The 26,053-nt window shown below is 44.5% G+C and overlaps 1 protein-coding gene across 2 annotated transcripts in view; it reads left to right on the top strand.

The window, feature by feature from the left end:
- Positions 1 to 655: 655 nt before the first annotated feature.
- The window catches only part of pcdh11 (protocadherin 11), a gene marked incomplete at both ends in the record, with an annotated part of 142,344 nt that continues 116,946 nt past the window's right edge, over positions 656 to 26,053 (top strand). For both annotated transcript variants that reach the window (XM_080527717.1, XM_080527716.1), the window contains 2 exons: positions 656 to 1,198; positions 8,950 to 11,436. In XM_080527717.1, the coding sequence (XP_080383843.1) occupies positions 656 to 1,198; positions 8,950 to 11,436 (3,030 nt within the window). The remainder of the gene's footprint in view (positions 1,199 to 8,949; positions 11,437 to 26,053) is intronic.

The raw sequence follows: 26,053 nt of genomic DNA, 5'->3' as shown, positions 1-26,053 counted from the left end.
CTGCTCATTGTTCGTGAAAGTCGATGGAGATCAGATTGCAGACAAATAACTAACAATTACATGCTACATAATTTTCTTAAACACGAAAAAAACAAAAAACAGGCACAGGTTATAGCTCTAGGCATTTAGCAGGCATTGTAAAGCTCTGCATCGCACCGTTACCAAGAGTAACTATTCATCACACATTCATGCAGGGTTGTCCTTTGACAAGTGCAATGATGAACTCCCCTGTCCTCAGACCCTGCGATGAAAAAATATGAAATGGTTGATTACTGCAATAGAACGGATTGATGGAATATGTGAACTACTGACCTTTTCATGTCTGCATGTTCAATGGATGTCATCAAAGGTTAATTGTGTAAAACTGCTGTTAATTTGCTCTCAAAGACATTGGAAGGATGCAGGCTTCAGAGCTAGTTAGGATGATAGGCCAAGTTCAAACCTCTCCATTAGGGAAAATAATACTAATTACCGCAGGATCTATGAATGTCATGTAATTTCTGTAGTGACATGCCTTCTCTTCTCTTCTCTCTCTCTCCCTCTCTCTCTATCTCTCTCTCTATCTCTCTCTCTCTCTCTCCCTCTCTCCCTCTATTCCAGTATTGTGTGACAAAATTGCAGCCTTACAAGAGAAGCAGCCCCACCCACTCTGATTATGGACTTGGCGGGTCTGTCACACGTGCTGGTGGTGTCGGTCACCTGCCTGCTGGTGTTGCCGTCCTGGGCCCAAGAGAAGGACTACACGGTGAGGGAAGAGCAGCCGGAGAATGTCCGCATCGGCAACCTGCGGAAGGACCTGGACCTGGCCCTCGACCCGGACGTCAAGCTGTCCTCCCCGCTGCAGTTCAAGCCCGTCTACAAGACGGGCGACGTGCCTTTGGTGAGGGTGGAGGCCAGCACCGGGGAGATCTTTACCACGGCCCACCGCATCGACCGGGAGAAGCTGTGCCAGGGAGTATTCAACGAGAAGCGCTGCTACTACGAGATCGAGGTGGCCGTGCTACCCGACGAGATCTTCCGCCTGGTCAAGATCCGCTTTCTCATCGAGGACATCAACGACAACGCCCCGCTGTTCCAGTCGACCGTGATCAACATCTCCATCCCCGAGAACACGGCTATCAACACCCGATACCCGGTACCCTCCGCGTTCGACCCAGACGTGGGGATCAACGGGATTCAACACTACGAGCTTGTCAAGGTGAGTTCACGCTTTCACGCCCTTTTCGCCACAGGGTTGACTGGCTTTGTGTGAGCTTCAGTCTTCAGTGGCAGTTGGAATTCCTGCTCAGAACGTTGACGATATTTTTTGTTGCACAACCTTAGTAAGTCGCCTTACCCACTCACGTTGGAAAGGACCCTCTCAACACCGGAACCTGTCATCTTTTTGGGTTCAATACGCGGACAGCTTGTCTGCATCTTTATCCAAGCGTCCCAAAATACTTCAAATGGTCTAAACCATACAAAGGAACGACATCAATCGCAGCTTATCTGCAATACGGTTTAAAGCTTGTCGTTAGAAGTTTGCTAATTAGTTAGTGCAGGCAGCGCAGCAGTCTACATGTTTAGAAACAAAGAACCACGCGGGTTCTGTTTAGAAATGCTACACTCCAGATTAAAGACATCATATTTTGGCATACACCTGGTTGATTAGTCGCTGCTGAGGGTGTTAAATACACACGTTTCACACGTTTCACACGTTTCACAAGTCTATCAATACCACACAGCATGCCAGAACTTTCTTACGACTTTCGAGCTAACGTCAAACTGTTGCCAAATTAGCAAAACATATAGGCCTATATCTCTTTAAACAGTTACCAAGATGATTGTCAGTTGTAATTGTCAGTTGTGACATCTAACATGACATCTAACATTATATAATTTACATTCTCATAAACTGCAGGACAATCCTATTGGTCTATGAGATACATAACTAACTATTTAAATCAAGAGTTTGACTTTGCTTCTGCTATTGGTTTAAACGGATGAAGCAAAGAGAGTGTTCTGGTTGTTATACAGCATTCTTTTTGCACCAACTCCCAGTTTGTTTTGATCACGTGAGGCAGGCCTAAAGCAAGGTGTAGTCTCGCTATAAATGATTGCACAAACTCGCAAGGAAATTGCTGACTCAGTGTGTATGTCCAATTTCCTGCAAAAGGTTAAATGTTTTGATGGTTGTAGATTAAAGGTACCGAAAATGAATGTACTATATTATGCTAATGTGCGCCTCGTGCATAACAAGGCGAGCTTTTTTTTCATCATCTAATTGATGCTCTAATAAACCGCATAGCAATATTCTCAGTCGCTTAATGAAGTCAGCCTAAAACCAGAAAGTAGGATAATGTCATGCATTCCCCATTTATAGTCTAGACAACTCTCAATGCAGTTCGGAAGATTAATATTACAGATGATATGAGCCTTGGCAGTGAATTATAATTGAACCGGAGAGCTGTGATGACACAAGACCCGCCATTCACCACAGAGAGGTACAGCTAAACATACCAAACAGCGAGGGGGTTCCACATTTGAGGCAAAAGCCTTTACACCAAAAGGCCTTCAAAGGTTGTCTCTGACTTGGGAGTCTTTTGTGTGTGCACAGTGAGAGATAGAAAGACAAGTCTATTGTGTAGGCTTCAGAGTGAGGTTTGCACTGCGTGAAAATTAACTGAATCCTTGCTGCCCCTGTCTGACTTGATTACCCATTAGCATTTTTAAAGAGCCTTTCTCTGCCAATGACTCCCCACTGCAATGTCCTGAATTGTTCATGCCTGGAAAATGACCAACTAAATGTTCTGCACATTACACAACGATGATCTGCATTCATTACCACTGCCCATATAATAATTTCACTGTTTTTGTGTATCTCTGCCTTTTTCCATCCCTGCTTTGAACTCTCTTTCTCTCTTTTTTTTTTGCTTTCTATTTCTATATCTATTTCTATATTTCCATACCCCCCCCCCCCTCCTCACACACACACACACATGTATGAACACACACACACACGCACTCACACACACACGCACTCACACACGCACTTCCATCCCTGATTTAAACTCTTTCTCTCTTTGTTGGAGCTATTTCTATGTCTCCTTTCTTATGGAAAGTGATATTACTATATTATTGACTTTCTATATTTCCATATCCCCCTCGCCCCCGCCCCCTCCTCACACACACACATGTATGAACACACACGCACTCACACACGCACTCACACACGTACGTACGCACACACACACACACCTCCACCCACTATTTCATGCAACCAAAAAAAAAGTGTTATGAATCATGATGATTAACAGATATAAGCACAATGCAGGTGGTACAGATATTTCCAACCGACGCTTGTTTTAAATTGTGCCAACACACAGGAACTCCTTTAGTCAGAGAGGCTCGTGCTAGCGCTCCGAGAATAGCTGCTGGCCGTTAATCTACCCCTCGGACTATCTTTGTACGGTCCTCTGAGATTCGTCTGTGAAGCTCTCTACAGAATAATACTCTACCACAGCGTTCCTGTTTTGTCCTCAACGTGGGGGCTGAAATCGTTACCATTGTACCATCACAGTACGCCGGCTGCATCGGTATCAGAAGCCCACTCGACATGAGACGGGGTGTCATCATAAACCACCAGATGACAGTTATACCTTGATGTGTTCTCAGTTTTTCTTTAAAAAGAAGAAATACAAAACAAAAAACGGTTTGCCTTTCCCTTTTCATACAGAGAGAGAGAGGGGGGGGGGGGGAAAGATGATGCTACCGTCCCACACGCTTAGTAGAGTGTGTGTGGGTGTCATCGAGTCGACACATAACTTTGACCCGGCATAAGTTGTCAATTACGTACCGGGATTAAATTTCCACCATTAGCATCTTAGCGTTACGTCATCCCGATGGCCGCAGCAGCAGAGAGGCATTATAAGAATCGCTGAAGGTCGAGGGGAAAGTAATACCATGCATGGTTGGAGGATGACTCTCCATTAGCGAGGACTTCATCACTTAAGGAGAGCCTCTCTGTACAGGACTGCTTATGGACCATGTGAATCAGGTCAGGCTCATGGGAGGGAGGGTATTGACTTTTTTTTTGTTTTGGCCTCCTCCTCTTCTCTCCCAATGGTTATTTTCTCCTCCTGCATTCATTTAAGCAGTTTCGCACCACACTGCATGAAACGAAATCCCTTCCCGTTTGAAAGCGATTTCAGTATATCTCTAACAGCGTTTGTAGTAGTGGGCGTCTGAGTTAGGATCACCTTGTGTAAATCGATACCCGGGGTATGTGGTGCTGCATCCCTCGACTTATAGATGAAGTTGGTGTTAAAGTGGACATCTTAATTTTGGTGGGTGGAGTTGGAAGACAGCTCTGTTTAGGATATGTTTCCTGCGATATACATCTCTATATATCTCTCTGGCTGCTTAGTTACGTTTGCCTGGCTGCTAAGAGCTAACCTGAGTTGCGCAATTATCTAAACGGTAAACGGACTGTCTACACTTATATAGCGCCTTTATCCAAAGCGCTTTACAACGGCCTCTCGTTCACCCATTCACACACATGCAAGGCGCTGGCCCGCTCACTGGGAGCAATTTGGGGTTCAGTGTCTTGCCCGAGGACACTTCGACATGTGGCCAGCCGGGGCTCGAACTGCCGATCTGCCAACCTTGCGATCATTAGACGGCGGCTCCACAGCCGACCCCTAGTTGAAATAATATGTACTACAGACTCCGAATTGGTGTAATGGTCTTTGTTAATAGTCACATTAGTTGAGCCAGAGTTCAATAGTAAAATTCATGTTCATCGTTGTCCAGATGCCAGCTATGGCTAAAAAGATATAAAAATGTGTTTTGGGCTCTCTCTTCAAAATTACTGCAATTGGCATCGTAGAAATTGATTAATGTTCCGGTTCCCGCCTGCTGCTTGGGCAAAGTACAGTACGTCTCCAGTCGTCATTTGTGTCAGATTGTGACACATTGTCTTTCGCCAGGGGTTGACATGAGGAGACAAACAATTGTGTGCTTGTTGGGCCTAAATCATATGCATCAGATCATGGCCAGTGGCAAGAGAGAGGGGGGGGGGGGGAGAGAGAGAGAGAGAGAGAGAGGGGGGGGGGGAGAGAGAGAGAAAGAGAGAGAGAGAGAGAGAGAGAGAGAGGGGGGAGGGAGAGAGAGAGTGAGGGGGAGAGAGAGAGAGGGGGAGAGAGAGAGAGAGAGAGAGAGAGAGAGAGAGAGGGAGGGAGAGAGAGAGAGAGAGAGAAGTAAAGAGAGTTTCAGCAGCATTGTAAAAGGGTGTTATAGTGGATGATGAATAGCTTCGTCGGCGAGCCCCATCCAGAGCCATCAGCAGGGCTATGAGTGTCTGATATATTCACAGCGGAATCTCGGTCTCCTCAGAGTTTAATAAGGTCATCAACTTGATTCAAAGATGCATCCGCTGATAATCTGGAGGATTGAAAGTGTCTGCAGAGGAGAAGATTCTGAGTCACTCAACCCCTCTCCTTTATGCTCAGCCACCGCCTCAGAAGCCTCTTTCTTTCTTTCATTTCTTTCATTCAGATTGCACCTTTGTTTCAAATAAATTCTTTGAGTTCCTTATCAATACAATACGTGACACATCTTTTTACCTTTTTTTTTTACTCGGAGACGACTTAAAGAGGAAGGAGGGAGGACGACCTTGTCCTTTCCAACGATTCATTTCTTGTCAGGAGGGTTCAGCCCATTCATTCCGTGAGAGGGTTTAAAAAAAATCAGCTGTGTTTTTGAATCTGCACATTCATCCATTTTAAATAGAATCGTCACTCAACCGCAGGGCCGCCTGGGCTTAACCGCGAGGCTATTTAGTCATATTCTTATTTTGCCTCCTTCTCTTAGCCTGCCCTAGATGCCCCTTAATCAGAATCAACTGCTAAAATGTTGCATTCACCACAATAATAAACAGTCTTTAGAGATGAGAGCTCTCCAGAACCGATTGAAATTGCAAAACGTAGACAAAAAAAAACCCAGAACAAAATGGTGAGTGATGATAAATCATTGGTACGTTGGCAGTACCTACAGTCCTGGATGACATAATTCAAGGGCCAGTGGATTTGAACAGCAGGCCCAATGCCAAACCCCAACACGATATAGATTATACAATAAGATTTAATAGCCATGATGTTTCATTGTATTGCGGTGTGAAAGATCACTGTCAGCTTTCGCAAGGGACAAAAAATCCCGTAAGTCATGTCTGCGATGGTCGAGTGGCCCGCCACGCCACGCCGACACTGTGGTTGTTACTAACGGTTACGTCTTGGCAAGGGAAGGCCCTAAAACATGAGGAAGGAACTAACGTTAAAGTGAACAGCAATATGAACTATTTCACTGTCTGACTATGTCACTGCACTGTTGCTGTTTTATTTGATGTTTTTTCTTATATTTTTGTTATCACTGTCGGACATAGAGAGAGCGAGATGGATGGGGAGGGGGAGGGGGGGGGGGCAAACAAAACACTGATGTGAATTCAACCCCCAGTTTGTCTCCTGAGTTGTGTATATTGCGACGGGGGCTTTACCGCCGCTATGCCACATTGAGGCATATAGAAGAAAAGAACAAATTGAAGACAGCACGATGAATGGGGACTTATTCTACTGTTTGTCCAGATGGCATCCATATCCATGTGATTACACTCTTGCCATCTTTCCTTACTAGAACAATCATTATATAACCGTCATATAACCAACCGCCCATCATCTTGTCTTACAAGAATAATCACGAAACAACCGTCACATGATCATTCAGGCAGAGGCGTTTTTTCGCAAAGTAGTTCTGCCACTCCGTAGCGTTTTCAGACTGGTGGTGACAACCTGTTCGGCAAGCGACACACAATCATTTACATGCTGCAGCTGAGCATCCTTCCTTCTTGTCTTGCTTACCATTTTGGGTACTGGAATGGTGGTGGTTTTTAAACGAGCTGTGTAGTCAAGTGTACACATTTGGGTCTAAATGTACCTTCCGCACAGTGGGAATGTATGCATCTTAATCTCGTTTGATAGCTGTGCCTAGACAGAGTCATCTCTTACCACATTATGTTGCGGCATGAAGCTTATCTCTTTAAAGAGGACGTTTCTTCTTGTTTTAGCATGAAACTGCCTCTGACTGAAAGAGCTTCAAAGAGCCTCTTTGTTTTCTAAATGTGCAGAGAGGTCTCATTCAGGTTCTCCTCTCTCTCTCTGTGTGTGTGTGTGTGTGTGTGTGTGTGTGTGTGTGTGTGTGTGAGTGTGTGTGTGTGTGTGTGTGTGTGTGTGTGTGAGTGTGTCTCTCTCTCTATCTCTCTCTCTCTCTCTGTGTGTGTGTGTGTGTGTGTGTGTGTGTGTGTGTGTGTGTGTGTGTGTGTCTCTCTCTCTCTGTGTGTGTGTGTGTGTGTGTGTGTGTGTGTGTGAGTGTGTCTCTCTCTCTCTGTGTGTGTGTGTGTGTGTGTGTGTGTGTGTGTGTGTGTGTGTGAGAGTGTGTGTGTGCGTGTGTGTGTGTGTGTGTCTCTCTCTCTCTCTCTCTCTCTGTGTGTGTGTTTGTGTGTGTGTGTGTGTGTGAGTGTGTCTCTCTATCTCTCTCGCTCTGTGTGCGTGTGTGTCCCCCTCCCCCCTCTCTCTCTCTCTCTCTCTCTCTCTCTCTCTCTCTCTCTCTCTCTCTCTCTCTCTCTCTCTCTCTCTCAATACAAACTATGGAAAATATGTCAGGCCCTATCTTCGCCACAGAGTTGATCTGAGATCGTAAATATTACTGCTAGTTCTTTTTTGGGGGGGGAGAGTGGGGGGGGGGGAGGGGGGCAATTACTTTGAACAGTCAAAGCCAGTTTCTCATGGGGATTACATATGCATTTGTTTTCATATTCCTCGGGCTTTTTTCTGTTGCCTAGATTCAGCCCTCCTTGTGTGAGAAGCTGTTTTAATGTGCAGTTTTGGCTCTCTTTAATCGACGGTGGTCTTGCAGTGCATTTAAAATTGGAGCTTATCGCTTCCTTTTCTTCCTTTTCTCTCTCACATTATGAACTTGGAATCTCGTGAGCTGTCTCCTCTTTTCCAAAAGTAGACAGAAAAGGTAATCATTTTACTTAAGGACGGCACAGGAGATGCGCTGTGGACGGTACAAGGATAAATCACTCTTTCATTAAAGCAGCTCCATTAGATACTTGAAACGGTCAGCTCGCCGCCCAGGAATAATTTGCTGAACTGTAGCCATTTCTTTTTATTAACATCACTAGTCAAGAATATTAACATTTGACACCAATATAACTGGAAAAGCCTAAACCACAACATTGTTTGATACCCTGTCTGGATATATAGGTGGCTTATACACGTAAAAATGTCACTCCACCTAAACGTTTACAGAGATTTATTAAAAGAGATGAAAACACAACAACACCAAGCGGTGGACAGTATTGACAGTGCTGGTCTGTTTACCTTGCGCTCAGCATCCAGTGTTTACTGAAGTCTTGGTTTTAGTCACAAAGTAAATATTGATAGGGCCTTACAGGGGGGACTTCAGGGGGGACTTCTAATGAGATTAAAGAACTTTCACCTCCATGTCGTTTGATCCTGCAGTTACAGGGAACGGTCCCTGACCTTGAAAGTAGTCTTCCAGGAGAAAACTGGCAATCCAATTATAAAGTTGACAAACCCCTGAACCAACCCTTTAAAAAGCGCTAAGACAAAGCAAACAGAAAACAAAGTAAACAGATGTCTCGGTGTGACACATTACAGAGATAGCGACAATCGCTATTAACAGTAACACATTTTTTTAAGGAACATCCTGCACATGATGAATTTCCAGGACACCTTCTATAAATGCAACCCCTTTACGGAGAGATAACAAAACAGCAATGTGTTTTGAATAACAAGATGTAGTAGTAGTAGTAGTAGCATGTAGCCGTGCAGCGGCCGTGGAACGAAAATCGACTAATTATCTTCTCTTCATTATCTCCCCTCTCCTCTGCAGAGCGTCAGCGAGTTCGGCCTCGACATCATCGAGACCCCGGAGGGAGATAAGTGGCCGCAGCTCATCGTCCAGCAGAGCCTGGACCGCGAGCTGAAGGACACCTTCGTCATGAAGATCAAAGTAGAGGACGGAGGCACGCCGCCAAAGTCCAGCACCGCCATCCTCCAGGTCACCATATCGGACGTCAATGACAACCGGCCCATCTTCAAAGACAGCGAGGTGGAGGTCAACGTCCCCGAGAACGCCCCCCCGGGCACCTCCGTCACCCAGCTCCACGCCACCGACGCCGACCTCGGCACCAACGCCCAGATCCACTTCGCCTTCAGCAACCAGATCTCCTCCTCCACCAAGCGGCACTTCGCCATCGACGGCACCACGGGGCTGATCACCGTCAAGCAGCCGCTGGACAGGGAGGCGACCCACGTGCACAAGCTCATCGTCTTGGCCAGCGACGGGAGCTCGACCCCCTCGAGAGCGACGGTCGTCGTCAACGTGACGGACATTAACGACAACGTCCCCTCCATAGACACCCGCTACATAATGAACCTCGTCAACGGGACGGTTCTGCTGTCGGAGAACGCTCCTCTCAACACCAAAATAGCTCTGATTACGGTGACTGACAGGGACGCGGATCTCAATGGCAAAGTGACTTGTTACACTGACCACGATGTTCCCTTTCGGTTGAAGCCCGTTTTTAATGACCAGTTCCTGCTCGAGACGGCGTCCCCCCTAGATTACGAGACGACCAGGGAATATGCAATTAAGATAGTGGCCTCGGATTCGGGGAAGCCTCCTTTGAACACATCTGCTATGGTTTTAATTAAAATTAAGGACGAAAATGACAATGCGCCCATCTTCCCTCAGCCTGAAATCCAACTGTCTATCCCGGAGAACAATGACCCGTCCACGCAGTTGATAAAGATCAGTGCCACGGACGCGGACAGCGGACGTAACGCGGAGATTATTTACACTCTCGGCCCCGACGCCCCCGAAGGGTTTAACGTCGACCGGCGGTCAGGAGTCCTCTCCGTCGGCAAGCGCCTGGACAGAGAGAAGCAGGACAAGTATTCCTTCACCGTCATCGCCAGGGATAACGGCTCCACTTCGCTGCAGAGTAACGTCACCGTGAGGGTAATCGTCCAAGACCTTAACGATAACAGCCCCGCGTTCACCCACCCCGAGTACAACTTCTACGTGCCTGAAAACCTGCCTCTCTACGGGACGGTGGGCCTCATCACGGTCACCGACTCGGACGCGGGCGACAACTCCGTCATCACCCTCTCGGTTCTGAACGGGAAGGACAATTTCATTATCGATCCCCAGACCGGCGTCATCAAACCCAACGTCACGTTCGACAGGGAGCAGCAGAGCTCTTACACCTTCATGGTGAAGGCCGTGGACGGGGGCCAACCGCCCAGCACATCGTACGCCAAGGTCACCATAAACGTTGTCGACGTCAACGATAACCGTCCTGTTTTTGTCATCCCCTCCTCCAACTACTCCTACGATCTCGTTCAGTCGACCACCAACCCGGGGTCTGTGGTCACTAGGGTGTTTGCCATTGACAATGACACAGGAATGAACGCCGAGCTGCAGTACAGCATCATCGGCGGGTCCCCTAGAGGGCTTTTCGCCATAGACAAAACAACCGGTAACGTAACACTGCAGGAGAAGATTGTCGCGGCCGATCAAGGTCTGCATCGGCTGGTTGTCAAAGTCAAAGATTTAGGTCAGCCGGAGTCGTTACACGCGATAGCGCTCATTCACCTGTTTGTTAATGAGACTGTGTCCAATGCCACTTTTATCCAAGAGCAGCTCCGCAAGAGCATGGAGACCCCGCTGGACCGTAACGTCGGGGACACCGGGGTGACGCCTCAAGCCAACGGGTACGTCATCGTCGTCATAGCGATCATCGCCGGCACGATGACGGTCATCCTGGTCATCTTCGTGACGGCCCTGGTGCGCTGCAGACAGACGCCCCGGCACAAGGTCGTCCAGAAGGGCAAGCAGAGCGGCGAGTGGGTGTCGCCCAACCAGGAGAACCGGCAGATCAAGAAGAAGAAGAAGAAAAAGAAGAGATCCCCCAAGAGCCTCCTCCTGAACTTTGTCACCATCGAGGAGTCCAAGCCCGACGACCCGAGCCACGAGCACATCAACGGCACCCTCGACCTGCCCGTCGAGCTGGAGGAGCAGACCATGGGAAAGTACAACTGGGCCACCACACCGACCACGTTCAAGCCCGACAGCCCAGACTTGGCCAAGCATTACAAGTCCGCGTCCCCCCAGCCGACCTTCCAGATCAAACCGGAGACCCCAGTGGCTCCCAAGAAGCACCACGTCATACAGGAGCTCCCCCTGGACAACACTTTTGTGGTGGGCTGTGACTCGCTCTCCAAGTGCTCCTCCACCAGCTCCGACCCTTACAGTGTCTCAGAGTGCAGCTGTCAGGGGGGATTCAAGACTCCGGGGCAAATCCACACCCGACAGGTAATTCATAAATTCCTTTTTAAACCCAATAATCACAGTTCACACCCGTCACCCTCCTCCTCCTCCTCCTCCTCCTCCTCCCCCTACTGTCCCTTTGTTGATAAGATAGAGGGGGACGGCGGGAGGGGGGGGTGGCAGAATCAGCAGCATGGGGCCTCCGGGGGGTTGAACCACACAGACAGTCGTATCTATATGAACGTCATCAGTGTTGATTACTGAGAGAGACGAGATGAGACCACTGCAGGGGGAAAAAAGCGCTGCATTGAAAACAGAAATCAGTTTCTGTCACTGAACTCAACCTGAACCAATGAAATCCATTTCATGCATTCGTAGAAAAGTTTAACGGTTTCTAACCTCCACCCTTTTGCAAATCTTACATTTTAAAAAACACTAATGTTCCACATGAGTGTACAGTATAATGGTGTGAGTGGGAAATTGTGGTAACTGTTTTAGACTTTAAGTAAGGGGCAGGCCGGTGGCAGAGTAATACCATGTTTGAGGCTTGAGTTGTTCTTGTCATGACGCTGATTGAAAGCCACACAGCTGTGTTTGAGGTCAACGGGATTAAAGCAGAGCTAATCTATTTGATTGACACCCCTAAAAACAAGCATGCTCGACGACAGAGACAACTAAGCAAGTGTGTATGATTGGCCTGTCGTGAGTCCTAGAGACGAACTGAACTCCCATCAGTTAATTTGCGCTGAAATACTAGAAAACCGAGTATCTCCCTAAAAAGAGTGGCGACTGAAGGCTTAGTTTCATTAAATAATTGCATATTTTGGTCCGTGCCTGAAATATGAAGTGGAGTCTTTACCGTGCCTGCTGAAGCCTTTGTGAGAGAGAGAGAGAGAGAGAGAGAGAGAGAGAGAGAGAGAGAGAGAGAGAGAGAGATGGAGAGAAGGAGAGAGAAAGTGTGTGTGTGAGAGAGAGCGAGAGAGACAGACAGAGAGAGAGGGAGAGAGGGAGGGAGGGAGAGAGAGGGAGGGAGAGAGAGAAAGTGTGTGTGAGAGAGAGAGAGAGAGAGACAGAGAGCGAGGGAGGGAGAGAGATAAGGTGTGTGTGAGAGAGAGAGAGAGAGAGAGAGAGAGAGACAGAGAGAGAGGGAGGGAGAGAGAGAAAGTGTGTGTGTGTGAGAGAGAGAGACAGAGACAGAGAGAGAGAGAGAGAGAGAGAGAGAGAGAGAGAGAGAGAGAGAGCGGGAGAGAGAGAGACTCATTTGAATGCCAGGGTATGGTAGGGCTTATGACTCCCTAAGAGATGTGCCAAATGCGAAGTGCTCTAATAAATAAAAGCAGGCGAGGGAAATAAATGTAAATCAGAGGTGAGGAGAGGTGGCCTTCCTCGCCAGTGACAGGCCCGAGCCCCGCCGCCACGGGACGGAGACTGAGTAGTGCTAGGGGTGGGTCACGGGGATCAAGGTGACGAGGGGAGCGTCGGGACCAATATACTTAACTAAGGAGGAAGTAGAGTCTGTAAAAGCTTGCTGTGCCACGCCATCGTCGTCGATTTAACTCATTAATTCGTCCTCTTAAATGGGGCCGCAAACATAAATCTTTTAAGTGTCAGGGACGTGGTTGTTATGTTGGTATGTGCTCAGAAAGGATTTGTAATCTTTATGTTTTGGGGACTGCCTTTATCCGTGATATGGCCTTCATCCCTGAGAATAGAGTACTATTGTACGTACTTATGGGGTTTGGACGTGTGTGTTTGATCACGGTTTTCATTCACGATCAAGTATCCAATTGGTACGACTGGATCTTGGTGCGAGACTGCTTTTGTATTTGGACAATAAGATACCCTGTCAAGTCTTATTCTGTTGTTATTCGCCTGTCATTTTAATTTGTTTTTGTTGTTGTTATTGTTTGATTGTTTTGTGTGTGTGTCTTTATTACATCACATGATTCACACATTCCGGTGCCGTTTCATCACACGACATATAATTGATTCATTTTAAAGTGTGATATTGTGTACTTTGTACTATCTACAAATTGCACAGAATTGTTTATATTTCGCTTTTCTTTTTTTGTCCTGATTTTGTCCCCTTGTAAATCTGTACCATCCTCTGAGCTCCGAATCCATCACACATAGTTCATACAAACGACTGTCTATCCACTGATGTATTGTGTCCATGGTAATTTAAGGAGACACCCACACAAGGCTGATATTCATTTTCCCTCATCCACCTTTTTAGTTTAAAGCCAGTTAGAAGCAACGCTCTGCCACGGTACATCATACATAAGCCTACTTACATGGCAGGGGTACTAAATAACACATCATTCAACATGTTTTTGTACTGTAGCGCTCACTGTCAAGTTGTCAGGATGGCTCTCCACTCAAGTCACGTCTGCCCCCCAAAATATGCAGTAATACTCACGCAATGTTTCACTATTCTGAATTCTTTTTTTTTTTCTTTTTTAGATGTTCACGGTGTATTTCAAATATTCAATTCCACTGATGTTTCACATCAGCAAAAACTACTCTCCTCAAAGCCAATTTAAATATGAATGAATATATGACTACACTGTCAACACAAATAAGTCAGCTCTTGTCCTCAGGCTTGCTGGACCAGCTGTATGTGTAATCTGGGTATATCTGGACTTGCTAATCGGAAAAAAGAGGTCTTGCCCAGTCTCGTCACTTCATCAAATTGCCATATTTTTGGGGTCAAATCCTGTCAAACAGAAACTTGTTTAGTGGTCGGAAACATGGGACAACATGGGTGCTTCTGACATGACCATCACCTCAGTAACGCTGCGCTCCTAGTACGTCTCTACTTACCCCAGCCAGTCCCCTTAGGCAATTGAAAAGTGATGCCTCTGACAATAGATTTCCCACCAGTTATTTTGTGCTTATTTAAAGCCTTGTACATGCAAAAAAAAAGAGAAATATCTATGGTGACGAAGGGTCTGATGAGAATCTGGAGCTCCAGAGGTTAATTAAATGCACGAAAGGGTTAATCACTCGTAATACAATATGATTAAAATCACTGTAATTAGGTTTCGGATCAGGCAGATCAGATAGAGAAGAAAAAAACAGCGTCCTTTAAGATTGCCAGGCATACCAAAGATCCTATGGGTTTTCATAATTAGCCTGCTTGGTGCTTCTTTGACAATCAGTTACTGACAGTATGTGAGTGAACTAACACTCTCTCCCTCTTTCCACTCCTCTTCAACTCTTCTTTCTTACAAATTTCGGCTATTAACCTACGGTTAACAGAATTTCTTAAAATCCCAGCCACGAAAACATCGACGTAATGTTTTAATCTTAGCGAAATGAAAGTGTGTTTTTTTTCGGATAGAGTGACGCTCGCAATCACGATCGGTTCAAGTGAGGCTGTGTTATGAAAAAAGAAAGCTGCATATATTACATCGGCATGCAGCACTCAATCTCTGAGAGTGTAAACCTGTAAAACCGAAAGTTCAAAGTACTACACGACAAAAAAAAAAGCTGTTGTTTTTTTTTGTTTGCGAAAAGTGACAGATGGTGGTTTAGTGACTTTTTGCCTGGTTGTTGTCTGACCTCCTACCTCAAGCACTTGGCAGATAAACCTCAGAGAACAAAAACCCCATCCGTTGAATCATTAAAGGCGGGGACACAGGAGAGACTTGCAAATGAAGGTCAGCAGTATCCTTAACAGGGACTTACAGATGTAGCCAGTGTGGAAAGAAGCTTGTCAAAAAATACTTCAGAGACTAAATATTTACAGCACCATATGGCACATAATACCGAGAGAGCTCAGTTTTTTTTTTACGGATTCAACACAGCACGAGAGACTATTTTTCTCGCCTCCCCTCACCCCCACGTCCCCCCCACACCTCCCCCCTCATCCTCCTTTCTTTTATCTCTCCGTCTCCCTGTTCTCAGCCCAGTGATATTAGAGGTCAATCCCCTCTGGTGATGGGGGAACCTCTGTCTGAATATGTACTTTAGTTGTCGCAGATCAAATGAGCACCTCCCTGCTTGAGTGATCTCAGATATAGCCCCATGAATATGCAGGAGTTTAAAGGCCAATAAGCTCTTTGTTTTCTGCCATATTTTTCCGTGGCCAAAGAGCCGGTGGGATCAGTGTTGATGTCACGCTTAACTTCTTGCCACCATGTTTTTTTGTGTGTGTTGTTTTGTTTTTTTAATCATCAGGCGTTTAGCATATTCATAGCATACCGTTCACATATGTTATCAGTTGACATTATGGTCGTGGAACAAGGGGTTAGGGTTAGACTTGAGATTTTTATTTTTTTTATTTTTATGGAATTCATAATTGACCCCCCAGAAAATATTACTTGAAGAGAGAAGTAGTTCCTAAAAAGCGTCCTCCTCCATCCATTCATATGTAGGGATAATTAAGGCAATACACTTCTGACATTAACAGCCCGTGTTGAGATGAGAGGCAGCAGATGTCATCGTGTTAAAGGACTAACTACGCTGGCCAATCAAAGCCTTATGCCACCGCCAGCCTCTGATTGGCTGATTATTATTTTTTATTTTTTTTGTCACAGTGAAGTCATCATATCTGTAATCAGTATGCATAGCTAATGTAGGCACTGCTAGGTCAGATTTTACATGACTCAGATTCTTGACAGGTCCCCCCTGTCCTCTAGTTTTGGACAGATAGCAAATGTCAATCTGTATTTATCGCCGGACGGACACACAGCCGGGGTACCTCAGCAGGGGACCAATCAGGACAAATCATGTTTCAGGGGTCATTACGTGGTGTGGAGTGGTGCAGTAGGGTGGTGGATGAAAAAAAGAAAACACAAATTTGGAGAAAAAAAAAAACATTGGCTAGAATTGCATGCTCTGATACGTAAATGCACAAGCTTATGACACATGTAGTATTCTTCAAGGAAATCTGACAGGAAGAGAAAATGACCTGATTGTCAGCTGTGCCTTGAAGAATGCTCCCCCCTCCCCCTCCCCCCTCTACTACCTCTTGAATACAGTACTAGTGTATCTAGAGATTTTATACTCACTGTTCACCTCATCTTAACAGTGAAGTATAAATACTAGATCTTAGAGTTAACTCAGAGCTGGATGATATTGTAACTACAATCTCCCTATATCTGTCTGTCTCTCTATATTACAGGAGACGGGACTGAAACCACCACTCTATGGCACACTGTGTGGCACAGGTACAACCCGTTCCCACAGGATAAAAATCAATCTCTAGCTGCCACTACCTAGAGAGAGAAAAGAGGGGGAGAGAGAGAGAGAGAGAGAGAGAGAGAGAGAGGGAGGAGGGCACAGACTGAAGAGGTGAAACACATATTATACAGTCTCTACTACAGCCTCAAACACCAACCTAGAGAGGATGATTTTTTTTTTTTTCTGGTGGAGAGGAGAGAGAGAAAGAAATGAACTGGGAGAAATGACACTGAGATGAGGCGTCCTGTTGCCTGCCTGAAAACCTGCCGACAAAGCTCTACCTGTAGGAGTTTTTTTAGGGAGGTTTGAAATGCTTTATTGAAATCCTAAACGCCACCACTTCCCTACTTCTTGTCAAAGAGGATGGCACACACGCTGATTCAGTTTAAGAAAATTGTCCCACTCCAATCCCCACCCCCTGTAAAAAGCATTCAATGACTAGTCCTGTAAAGTATGTTTATATGTATGTATGTATATTTATCACAGAGTGGACAGTGTTTATATTTATTGATTCTGCTTTTATTTTTTCTTTGTTGCCTTTCTTTTGTTTGACAAAACTCTCTGCCTGGTGGATGTTTTGTATTTTTTCACTTTGCTGTGTTTTTCCATTGAAACTGCTCTCTTTTTTGGGGCTTCGATGGTGGACTTAGTGACTGACAATGTTGGACGCTGCAAAGGCCCTCTGCCAATAGGCCAACAGTGTGGCTGTTCTGGCCATGTCACAAGTCCTACCTTCTTTGTCGATGATTGCCTCTGTGTCCCACTGTCTGTCTGCGCCACAGTTAGTGTACCAGTGAGGAAGTATGTGGCAGACAGACGTCAATGTGCATGGCCCCCCCAACCCACTAGAAACGCCACAATGTAGTGCTTTTACAACTGATTGCCACAATATGTCGGTGGGGAATCGTGGGGGATAGAAGAAGAGTTTAATACTTTGAGCTGAGCCACAATCACCAGGGAACTGAATGGCTTGGTGCAGAATCAAACGCTGTTTATGTAAAGGCTGAACGATCACCACCATGTCAAGCCTTTGTGTCGGCGGCAGTCAGCTCCTCAAGTTTAGAGCCGATTAAACCTGTGAGATATATTTAAATGATTCCAAATGGTTATAATCCCTCAGGCGGTCTTCTAAAATACGACTTGTGTTGGCTAAAGCTAAAAAGGACTCGATTTTGTGCACTTATTTATATACCGAAGCATTATTTATTCAAGGCGAAAAATTCAAGAGAGCGATAGACACGGAACACCAAAATATGTAGAGCATTCAGGCTTCGTTTTAATAAACAGCAATAAAGGGAAGGGACATCAGGGAAGAGACTCCACAATCATGGTGCACTTTCAATCTTAATTCCTTGGTTCTGGGTATTCCACACATACACATACACACACACACACACACACACACACACACACACACACATATATATGCCTCTACTGTATCTTAACACATAAGGCTCATTAAGGTAACGTCCTGACTTGATAGATATCTTCGATACTCCACTAATACATGGCTTGATGGGTTAGCACTGTTGTTCACTAGTCCTATTAATGGTGAGGTCCTGGAGACTGCCTGCATTGATAGAAGGGGCTGTATGGCACTTATATGTACTTTACCTCGTTAGTGATCAAAAGTTTGTTTATGGCGGCGGAGGCGGAGGTATGTCCGATGTAATTATGATATCAAATGTACCACTACTGAGTAGGAGACACAGTATGAACTATACATAGCATCCTAGCACTGTGTATTAATTAGATTTGCCTGATCTTTGGGAGAAGAAGAAGAAAATAAAAACTCCCCCTACAATGACAAGAGCTTTTTATCTGTGTAAGGGAGACCAACAACCTCACTTTTATTCAATGTGAAGTTCAATATGCACCTTACATAATATTTGTAATTTCCTTTGATTTGCCAATTGTGTGAAGCAAAAAAACTGTGTATACATGTTTTGTTTATGTATGTGTGCGCTTCTGAAATTTATTAAAGTCTTTTGCATTGTATCGCACATTTTCACGAGTCTTATTCTTCTTATTCGTGGGGAGAATGTAAGCTCTCTTGCATTTAGAATAGGCTTGTCTTTCATTGTCTCTTATTAAACACATCCCATTAAGACTAATAGGCTTGGGGGACATGTGCACAACAATGTACTCTAGTGTTTATTGTTTGTTATTATTCTACAATGTACCATCTAGGTCAAGTCTGAGCCCTGCTCTTTCTAACTTCTGTGTTGCTTTTATTGGTTGGTTGGACACACTTAATTGGTCCATAATTGCCTAAAGGAGAACTGACAGAGATAGATCTCTCTCTCTCTCTTTTTTAGGGGGTTTTGTAAAAACAAAACTCTTGACAAGAGAAACATAATACAAAATGAAACAGTTTAGATACACATCTCTCATTAGGAGCAGATAATAGGGACAGTCTTTTTTGGGGGGAAACACTGTCCTTTTGAAGTGCATACTATATACAGACATCATACCATACTTGGACTTTCATCCGAATATATATATAGATAGCTTGCCATGAAACACAATGATAACTCACACTGTATATGCCAATGTTTCAACTCGACTCCAGGCCTTTATTACTGGATGGTGCTGCTGGTATGTATAGCATTTGATCCAAAGCGTTGCACTTTGAAGGCTAAAAAAGAGAGACAGAAGCAACAGGAACTATTTAATTGCTTATCAAAGTTACTTTATTTCATATTTCAAAAGTAGGAAGCTAATCATTTCCCTTGAGGGAAGTATGTCCTTAGTGATTAGAGTAAATGGTGCACACTATGCTTGAGCATGCACTTCCTTCTCAGAAGAGGGGTGCGCAAATGTCAACCTGCTATTTATAGCGGAATGCAAACCGAGAAAATCACTTCGCTAAACGCTGTGCTCTCGTTAGAAAGTCACTGAACTTTCTTTGAAAACCTTTATGTATGTTATATATAAACATAAATAGCAACAGCATAAATATCAACGTCAGTGTTTGTGTTTTCCTACTGCTTGTCGAGCATCATTAGACAATGAAGTTGGTTTATTTTTCTGTTCGTGCCAATTATAATAATAATAATAATAATAATAATAATAATAATAATAAGGAAATGCACAGCTGTTTTTCTTGTTTAAATTAGTTTCTTGGCAGTACATCAAAGTATAAAGATAAAAGTATGATATGGATTCTGTATTATTTATGTTGGTGTGTTACTGAGTGTATCATCATAACAGGAGGGAAGAGTACTGGACAGAAGGGAAGAGCTTGTTTGAACACATTCCATTTCAAACTGGCATTTCAACAGAATATCCTCTTGGCTAGTTTCAGTTACGAGCTGTTCTCATATATACATTATACATATATATACCATGTTGCACCAGTTATTCATGAGTAGTGTCTATCTATTGTGAGACCACGTGGTCAGTCATATTTTCAGTCAGATCACTTCAGTACATTTCCAGTGATTTTTTTTATCATCTGTAAAATGACTTTTAAAGGTTGTCTCATGGTTGTATTACGGTCTGCCACCGAGGGAAGCTGTTACAGACATGCATTCCTGACATATTGATTAATGATTTATGAGGTTCTGGTATAGGATTTCATCTTACAGCCTAGGAAACGGGTCATATATTGTAAGTTTGATTACACATAATGCAATGATATGTCTGCAGACTCACGCACACAGGGGCGCCCACACAAACACACAGAAACACACACAGAAACACACACACACACACACACACACACACAGAAACACACACACACACACACACACACACACAAACACACAGAAACACACACAGAAACACACACACACACACAGACACAGACACACACACACACACACACACACATGCACGCACACACACACACACACACAATGTATTTAATTTTGTACATACAACCCACAATGAGTTCATTTCAAGCAGTTATCATTTAAGGACATTTTCCCAGAAACCCTAGCAACCTGGATATCATATTCATAACCGCACTGGCCATGAATGCAGAAATTACATCTAACTGCTCCTGTGACTAATAGCGGCTCATTACAGCACTGTACATTGGTTTTGTAACACTCATTTCGTATGCGATAATACTGCTGCCGAATGCATGTTCACCTATAGCTTTAATCAAGCTTGTAAAAGATTAATTTATGATATAATGTCGTGTTGGAGAGAATGGAGAGAGAGCCTTTGAGAGATGACCTGATTACTCCACACACAACCTTGAAAATGTTAATGTCTGCAATCATTGGGTTGCCGCCTTGGTCAATTGCCCCCTATGATATCTGTAACATTATATCATATTCCCGCATAAATCACTGTTACATTAGCGAGATGCTGCTATTGATAGAGAAAAACAATATTTCTTCACATTAGCATTGATTTAGAAGTCACCCGCAACAACAAGCTGCTAAGATCATGTTGTTCTTGCCTTCCGACAGAAGATAGAAGCTCGCAGATTCAGTTTCTGCTGGATTCGAGAAAAAAAAACGTTTCCAAGTACAACAGCACAACCAGTGATTTGTGTGGACTCTCTGTTTCTCTCAACAATTCCATAGTCCTTCTCCAAGCCTTTCAACCAACCGACACTCCTCGCATATATAAACATTCCGTTATTTGAATTTGGAGGAGTACTTTCAGGAGGAAATAACCCTAAGTCCTTTTTCCTTTTTTTCCGTGTTTTGTTGCTCATAAAGCTTTTATTGTTATAGGTGTCAGGAGTGTAGAGGAATTAGCCCGGCCAGAGTGTGATGTGTTGGGGCCCTATAGCGGCGCTGATGGGCTAAGTAGGGGCTATTTATGCATGTGCAGTGCAATGGTGCAGGAAACAAGAAGATGCTCTCTTGCTGTTGCTTGCACTCAAGGCTGCACTCCACACAATTGCTGCCAAATCTCTGCCAAACTGAATAATTCAATCATCCCCCCTCTGTTTGCTGTTTTTCAGTCTACCTTTCCGTGTGTACAACAATCAAATCAACCAGTGAGTGGTTCTTCTCTTAGACATTGAGTGGCACTACAGCTGAGATTGTTTTCCATCGAAAACAATTCTGTTGATTAAATGAGGTGTGACCACGGGGGTAGGAATTTGAGCAACATTGATTTTCTACAGCCTATTGTTCCTTATTTAACGGTTACATTATTTAAAAAAAAACAGAAAACGGATATCGACAGTGTTAGGGGGCACATACAGTGTAATGTTTACAGTTGTGAGGTGTTGACGTTTGATGTGTGATGTGTGAATACTAGAGAGTTTTGTTAAGTCATCAAATATGCATTATAACTGAATCTCGGGGAAAATGAAATTGAAAGAGAAATATCTTACAGTACACAGTATATGTGCATGAGGTAAATGTTTGATGAATGAATCACGTCTTTTCAAGAAAGTAATTATAACTGGCCGAGAATGTGACATAGCGTCAATATCAACTGTAGATGCCTGCTCAAACTTTAGGCTGATTTGACAGTTCTAAATTGCTTTTCATCATGCATGTTATTGACGTCGTCGTCATAACGATGAACAAGCATTTCCTCCCTCCAAAACTCATCCCTTCCCTGCTCACTTGGACTCAACACGGGAGAGAGACATTTTGTCCAACACTAATCTACATCAAGGGAGTTACGTTTAGAAATACATTATGACAGCCAAGGCAACCAAGTTTAATTTAGAGTGCTTGTTTTTATTTTTCTTCCGGACAATGTTTCTGTGTTCGTGCAGAAACAAATTGCCATACGGATTCAGACCACATCTGTGGCCGAGCAAATACAGTTCAGGGTTGCTTTGCATTGAAATTCCTCCCTCGTTTCTTACCATCTTTGAAGTCTACATTGGGAAATCATTTCAGCAGTCTATCATGCAGTGGAATTGACAGACACGAGAGTTTCCAACCTTGCCACGTTTTCTCCCCTAGCCCGGTCGCTGTTTAACGTTGTGTTACGGTTGTCATGGTCTACGACAATGACTCATTTCTGATGTACTATAAATCTTGGAGAGTGGTGCCTTGATTGAAGGCTTTTGGGTTTTTCCAACGGCTTCTCTGGCTACGGCTCACAGAGGCCTCTAATGTGTTGGAACAGTCCCGCTCCACAAAAGGATATTCAGCTAACGCTCATTAGTGACCGTGTTACTTTTGATTCTGTCATGTAGGCGACACAGGCTCCCAACCAACCCATTCTGGAAGAGATCTTAGACAGATGAAGGGCAACAATGGCCAGCTGGCAGGCTAGAAGACGACTTGCACGGAAAAGCCTGTTAGCATGTTAGCGAGTAGAAGGTAGCCAGGCGGAAAAGGCAATGACTTAAGACATAGTTGAGAACAATGTCTGTGGCCACCCTAATCCGGGTAATCCCATACATAATTCTTTATTTGCTTTTGTAGAAGAAGAGATTGGGAGACGATAAGAGCCTTGTAACCCCCTCCTTGGAATAGCTGGTAATCTGGTTTGGACAGAGGACTCAAGGGTATTTAGCCAGCCTTAGCATTTGCTGAAGCAGATGGCGGTGAACGGGAGGGGTGGGGGGGGGGGGGGTAGGGGGGTAGGGGGGGCAGACGACCAAACTTCTTCTTCGTCCATCTACTCTGGGCAAAGAGAGAGAGAGAACAGTGGGATGATAATCAATGCTGTTTATTTTGCTGCTTGACTCCTTAAGTACTTTCAGCCCAGATTATAGGCTTTCCCAGGGATAATCGGAGACCGCAGACAATTGCCTTTTTTTTTCTTCATCCTGAAAGTATCCCCTGCCGGAAGCGTAAAGAAGGCGGTTTAGAGTGGATGTCGGCTCTTAATTCCTGATTAGTTTCATTCCAAACCCCAGCGAAAAAAATAGTAAAAAATTAGCTGGGCAGCGTGCTAATCACCGCGCCTCAGACTCTCCCCGCCGCCGCATGACAGAGTGGACATCCCGTACCCAACAACGCGCGATGTCCCGGGAGGCCTATCTTAGAAACACACGCCTTTAAAAACCCACCCCCCTCGTGAGCTCTGTTGACCACACCACGGACACTGGATCGGCTTCAGCCGGTTGTTGTAACACTTGAAGACTTGTGTTGTGTCGTGTGTGCGTGTGTGTGTGTTGTGTGTGTTGTGTGTGTACCGAACCCCTTTGTGTCTCACAAAAGGGCCCCAACCACTTTTTTCTTTTCTTTCTCCAGGCCGTAAGTGTGTGTGTGTCACCTCCCCAACCAGCTCCCATTATAATATGCAGCATTCATTGGTCTTTGTGTAAATCAACAATGAGTGTTACAACACCTAGGTGGGCTGGGATAACAAATCATCCTATTGTGCCACTTTCATTTCAAACGTTTTTTTCCGTCCCCGAGACGACGGAGCCTGTTTATTTTCCTCAGGAGTGTATCAATGCAATACCTCTGATTGCATGAACTGCGTAAGCATGACTGTATAAACCATTAAGCCTTTTTTATATCCGTTTCCTAAGCCCACCTCACTAACCTTACGCCGCCGGCAATCTTCTTTGGCAGACATTTGACTAATTAGATCAGTGCATTCACTAATTAGAGCTAAGAGCAGCGCGAGGAGGATGAGTGAGGAATGTTTGCATCCGCGGAGCCATTTTTTTTTTTACTCGATCATTTGATTTTCTTCCCCGTCTTTGTATGCAGGTGTGTATCAGAGTATAATTGGATATTATGGTTGTCGTCTAACTCAATTTGTGGGAGAATAAAAGCTTGCGCCGTCCTCCGACAGAGACCCTTCAAAGACGTTCTGTAATAGTTGTAATTCACTGTCAGGCTCCGATGGAAATACACTACGTTCCTTTGAATATTCAGTTCGTCCCCTGACATTTATGAATTCAAAGAGAATGTTTGAACAGACATCTGAGAAAATCACCTTTGAGAAAAGAATCAGATAAATTGTTAAGAGTAAGTGTATATATATATTTATACTTACATAGGCTCACATATTACTAGTTGTAATGGAAAGTTGTGTAGGGTTTTTTCTCGTGTCGTTGAGAACAGTTACAACGCAATTATCTCTTCTATGCGGCAGGCCACTGAAGTCACAGTATTGACCCGTATTGTCTCCCTGTGTAAAATCTTGTTATGTTTTTCGAGATGTAAACAGGCGTTAGTTGCACTTTAAACTGCCATCAAGGAGCCATGCACAGTCCAATTAATGGTGAATAATGCACTGTACATCTCCAACAAGCTGGGGGGATCATCACCAGGGGAGACTGGTGGTGGAGGTAGAAATAGTACTGCATGGAATGTGATATGACGGTAGTTCATACCATTCATACCATTCCTCATTCCTGTCCGTGCATTTGTTAGATACCATTCTTCCATCTGTGCTTCTGTACAAAGAACCCGGGGTTGTCACGTCCCCCAGCATCCTCGGGTTGAGAACTAAAATAGAAGATGTTCCCTGTTCCCTGTACCAACCGAGATATGTAACACCCCTCCACTATCCACAGCAGGAGCGGTAAGATAGGCACAGTCAGGGATATTGTCAAGAACATTCTTAAATAATGCGTGTGATATTCATTGGCTTTTCATAAAGAATTTATGTGCGTGCCGTCTTCAAAAAAGAGGAGCGTCACATTCTTGGAACCAGTCAGATAGATTATTACATATCATTTTGATGGCGCCTAGTTAGAGTAGTTTGTGTTGGTTGGCTAGTCACATGGTCATTAAGGAGCGATATGTATTCACCTCACGCGAAGCTATGAATTTGAAGCGATTTGGTGCTTTTCACAAGCCTTTCGAGGTCGGGGTTTTTAAACACCTCTTTGGGTATCATTATACCTAAGTTTCTCGTCGTAACTTTCTGCATTGTGGTCTAAAGCAGTAAAGGAAAAAAACTAGACATAATTTACACTTTACCTTAATGGGATTCTGTAGCTTGTGTGTCATGTTTTACAACTCAGTTGAAGCCTTAAAGACAAAAAGCTGTCCCCCTTTCACAACCATTTTGGTTTAATGGCTCCCTCTCCGTTAAGTACATTTGTGGCCAATCTGGGGTGATTAAAATGGAGGGAGGAGGGACCTGTAATGCTTCCTGTCATAGCTCACTAGTTTGAGGCAAAATGACGAAACATTCCGGGGTATAACAAGAAAACATTGACACATCAAGGAACGTATAATCGTGGACTCTGAAAAGTCCAATGTTGTGCCTCTAGTTTAGTTTGTTTTGCTTTCCTTTTCTTCGAAGAAATGTGATTTTCTCGAGAGTATATGAAGAGGCATTACTTTCAGATGAATTCACGGCATACATTACCCACAGGGCTCTCTGGTCTAGCACATGTGGGCTGCCTGAGGAGATAGACAACACTTCAGTGAATTGCGGAGCAGCGACCTTATTGTATTGTCTGGATGATTGTGTTCTTCTTCTCCGGGAGGTAATGACTGTGGCTGCCCTACTTTGACTTTGAGGCAGTGACCTGAAATGAGGAAGCCACGAGTGAAACGAGAGCCCGGATTGACCTGGATGTGATTAAGGTCACAGACGAACCACCATTTGCTTGACCCCCTTGCCT

The sequence above is a fragment of the Nansenia antarctica genome, assembly GCF_963989245.1.
Source record: "Nansenia antarctica genome assembly, chromosome: 3".
Taxonomy (NCBI): Eukaryota; Metazoa; Chordata; class Actinopteri; order Argentiniformes; family Microstomatidae; genus Nansenia; species Nansenia antarctica.
This window is presented reverse-complemented; position numbering and strand designations above follow the sequence as displayed.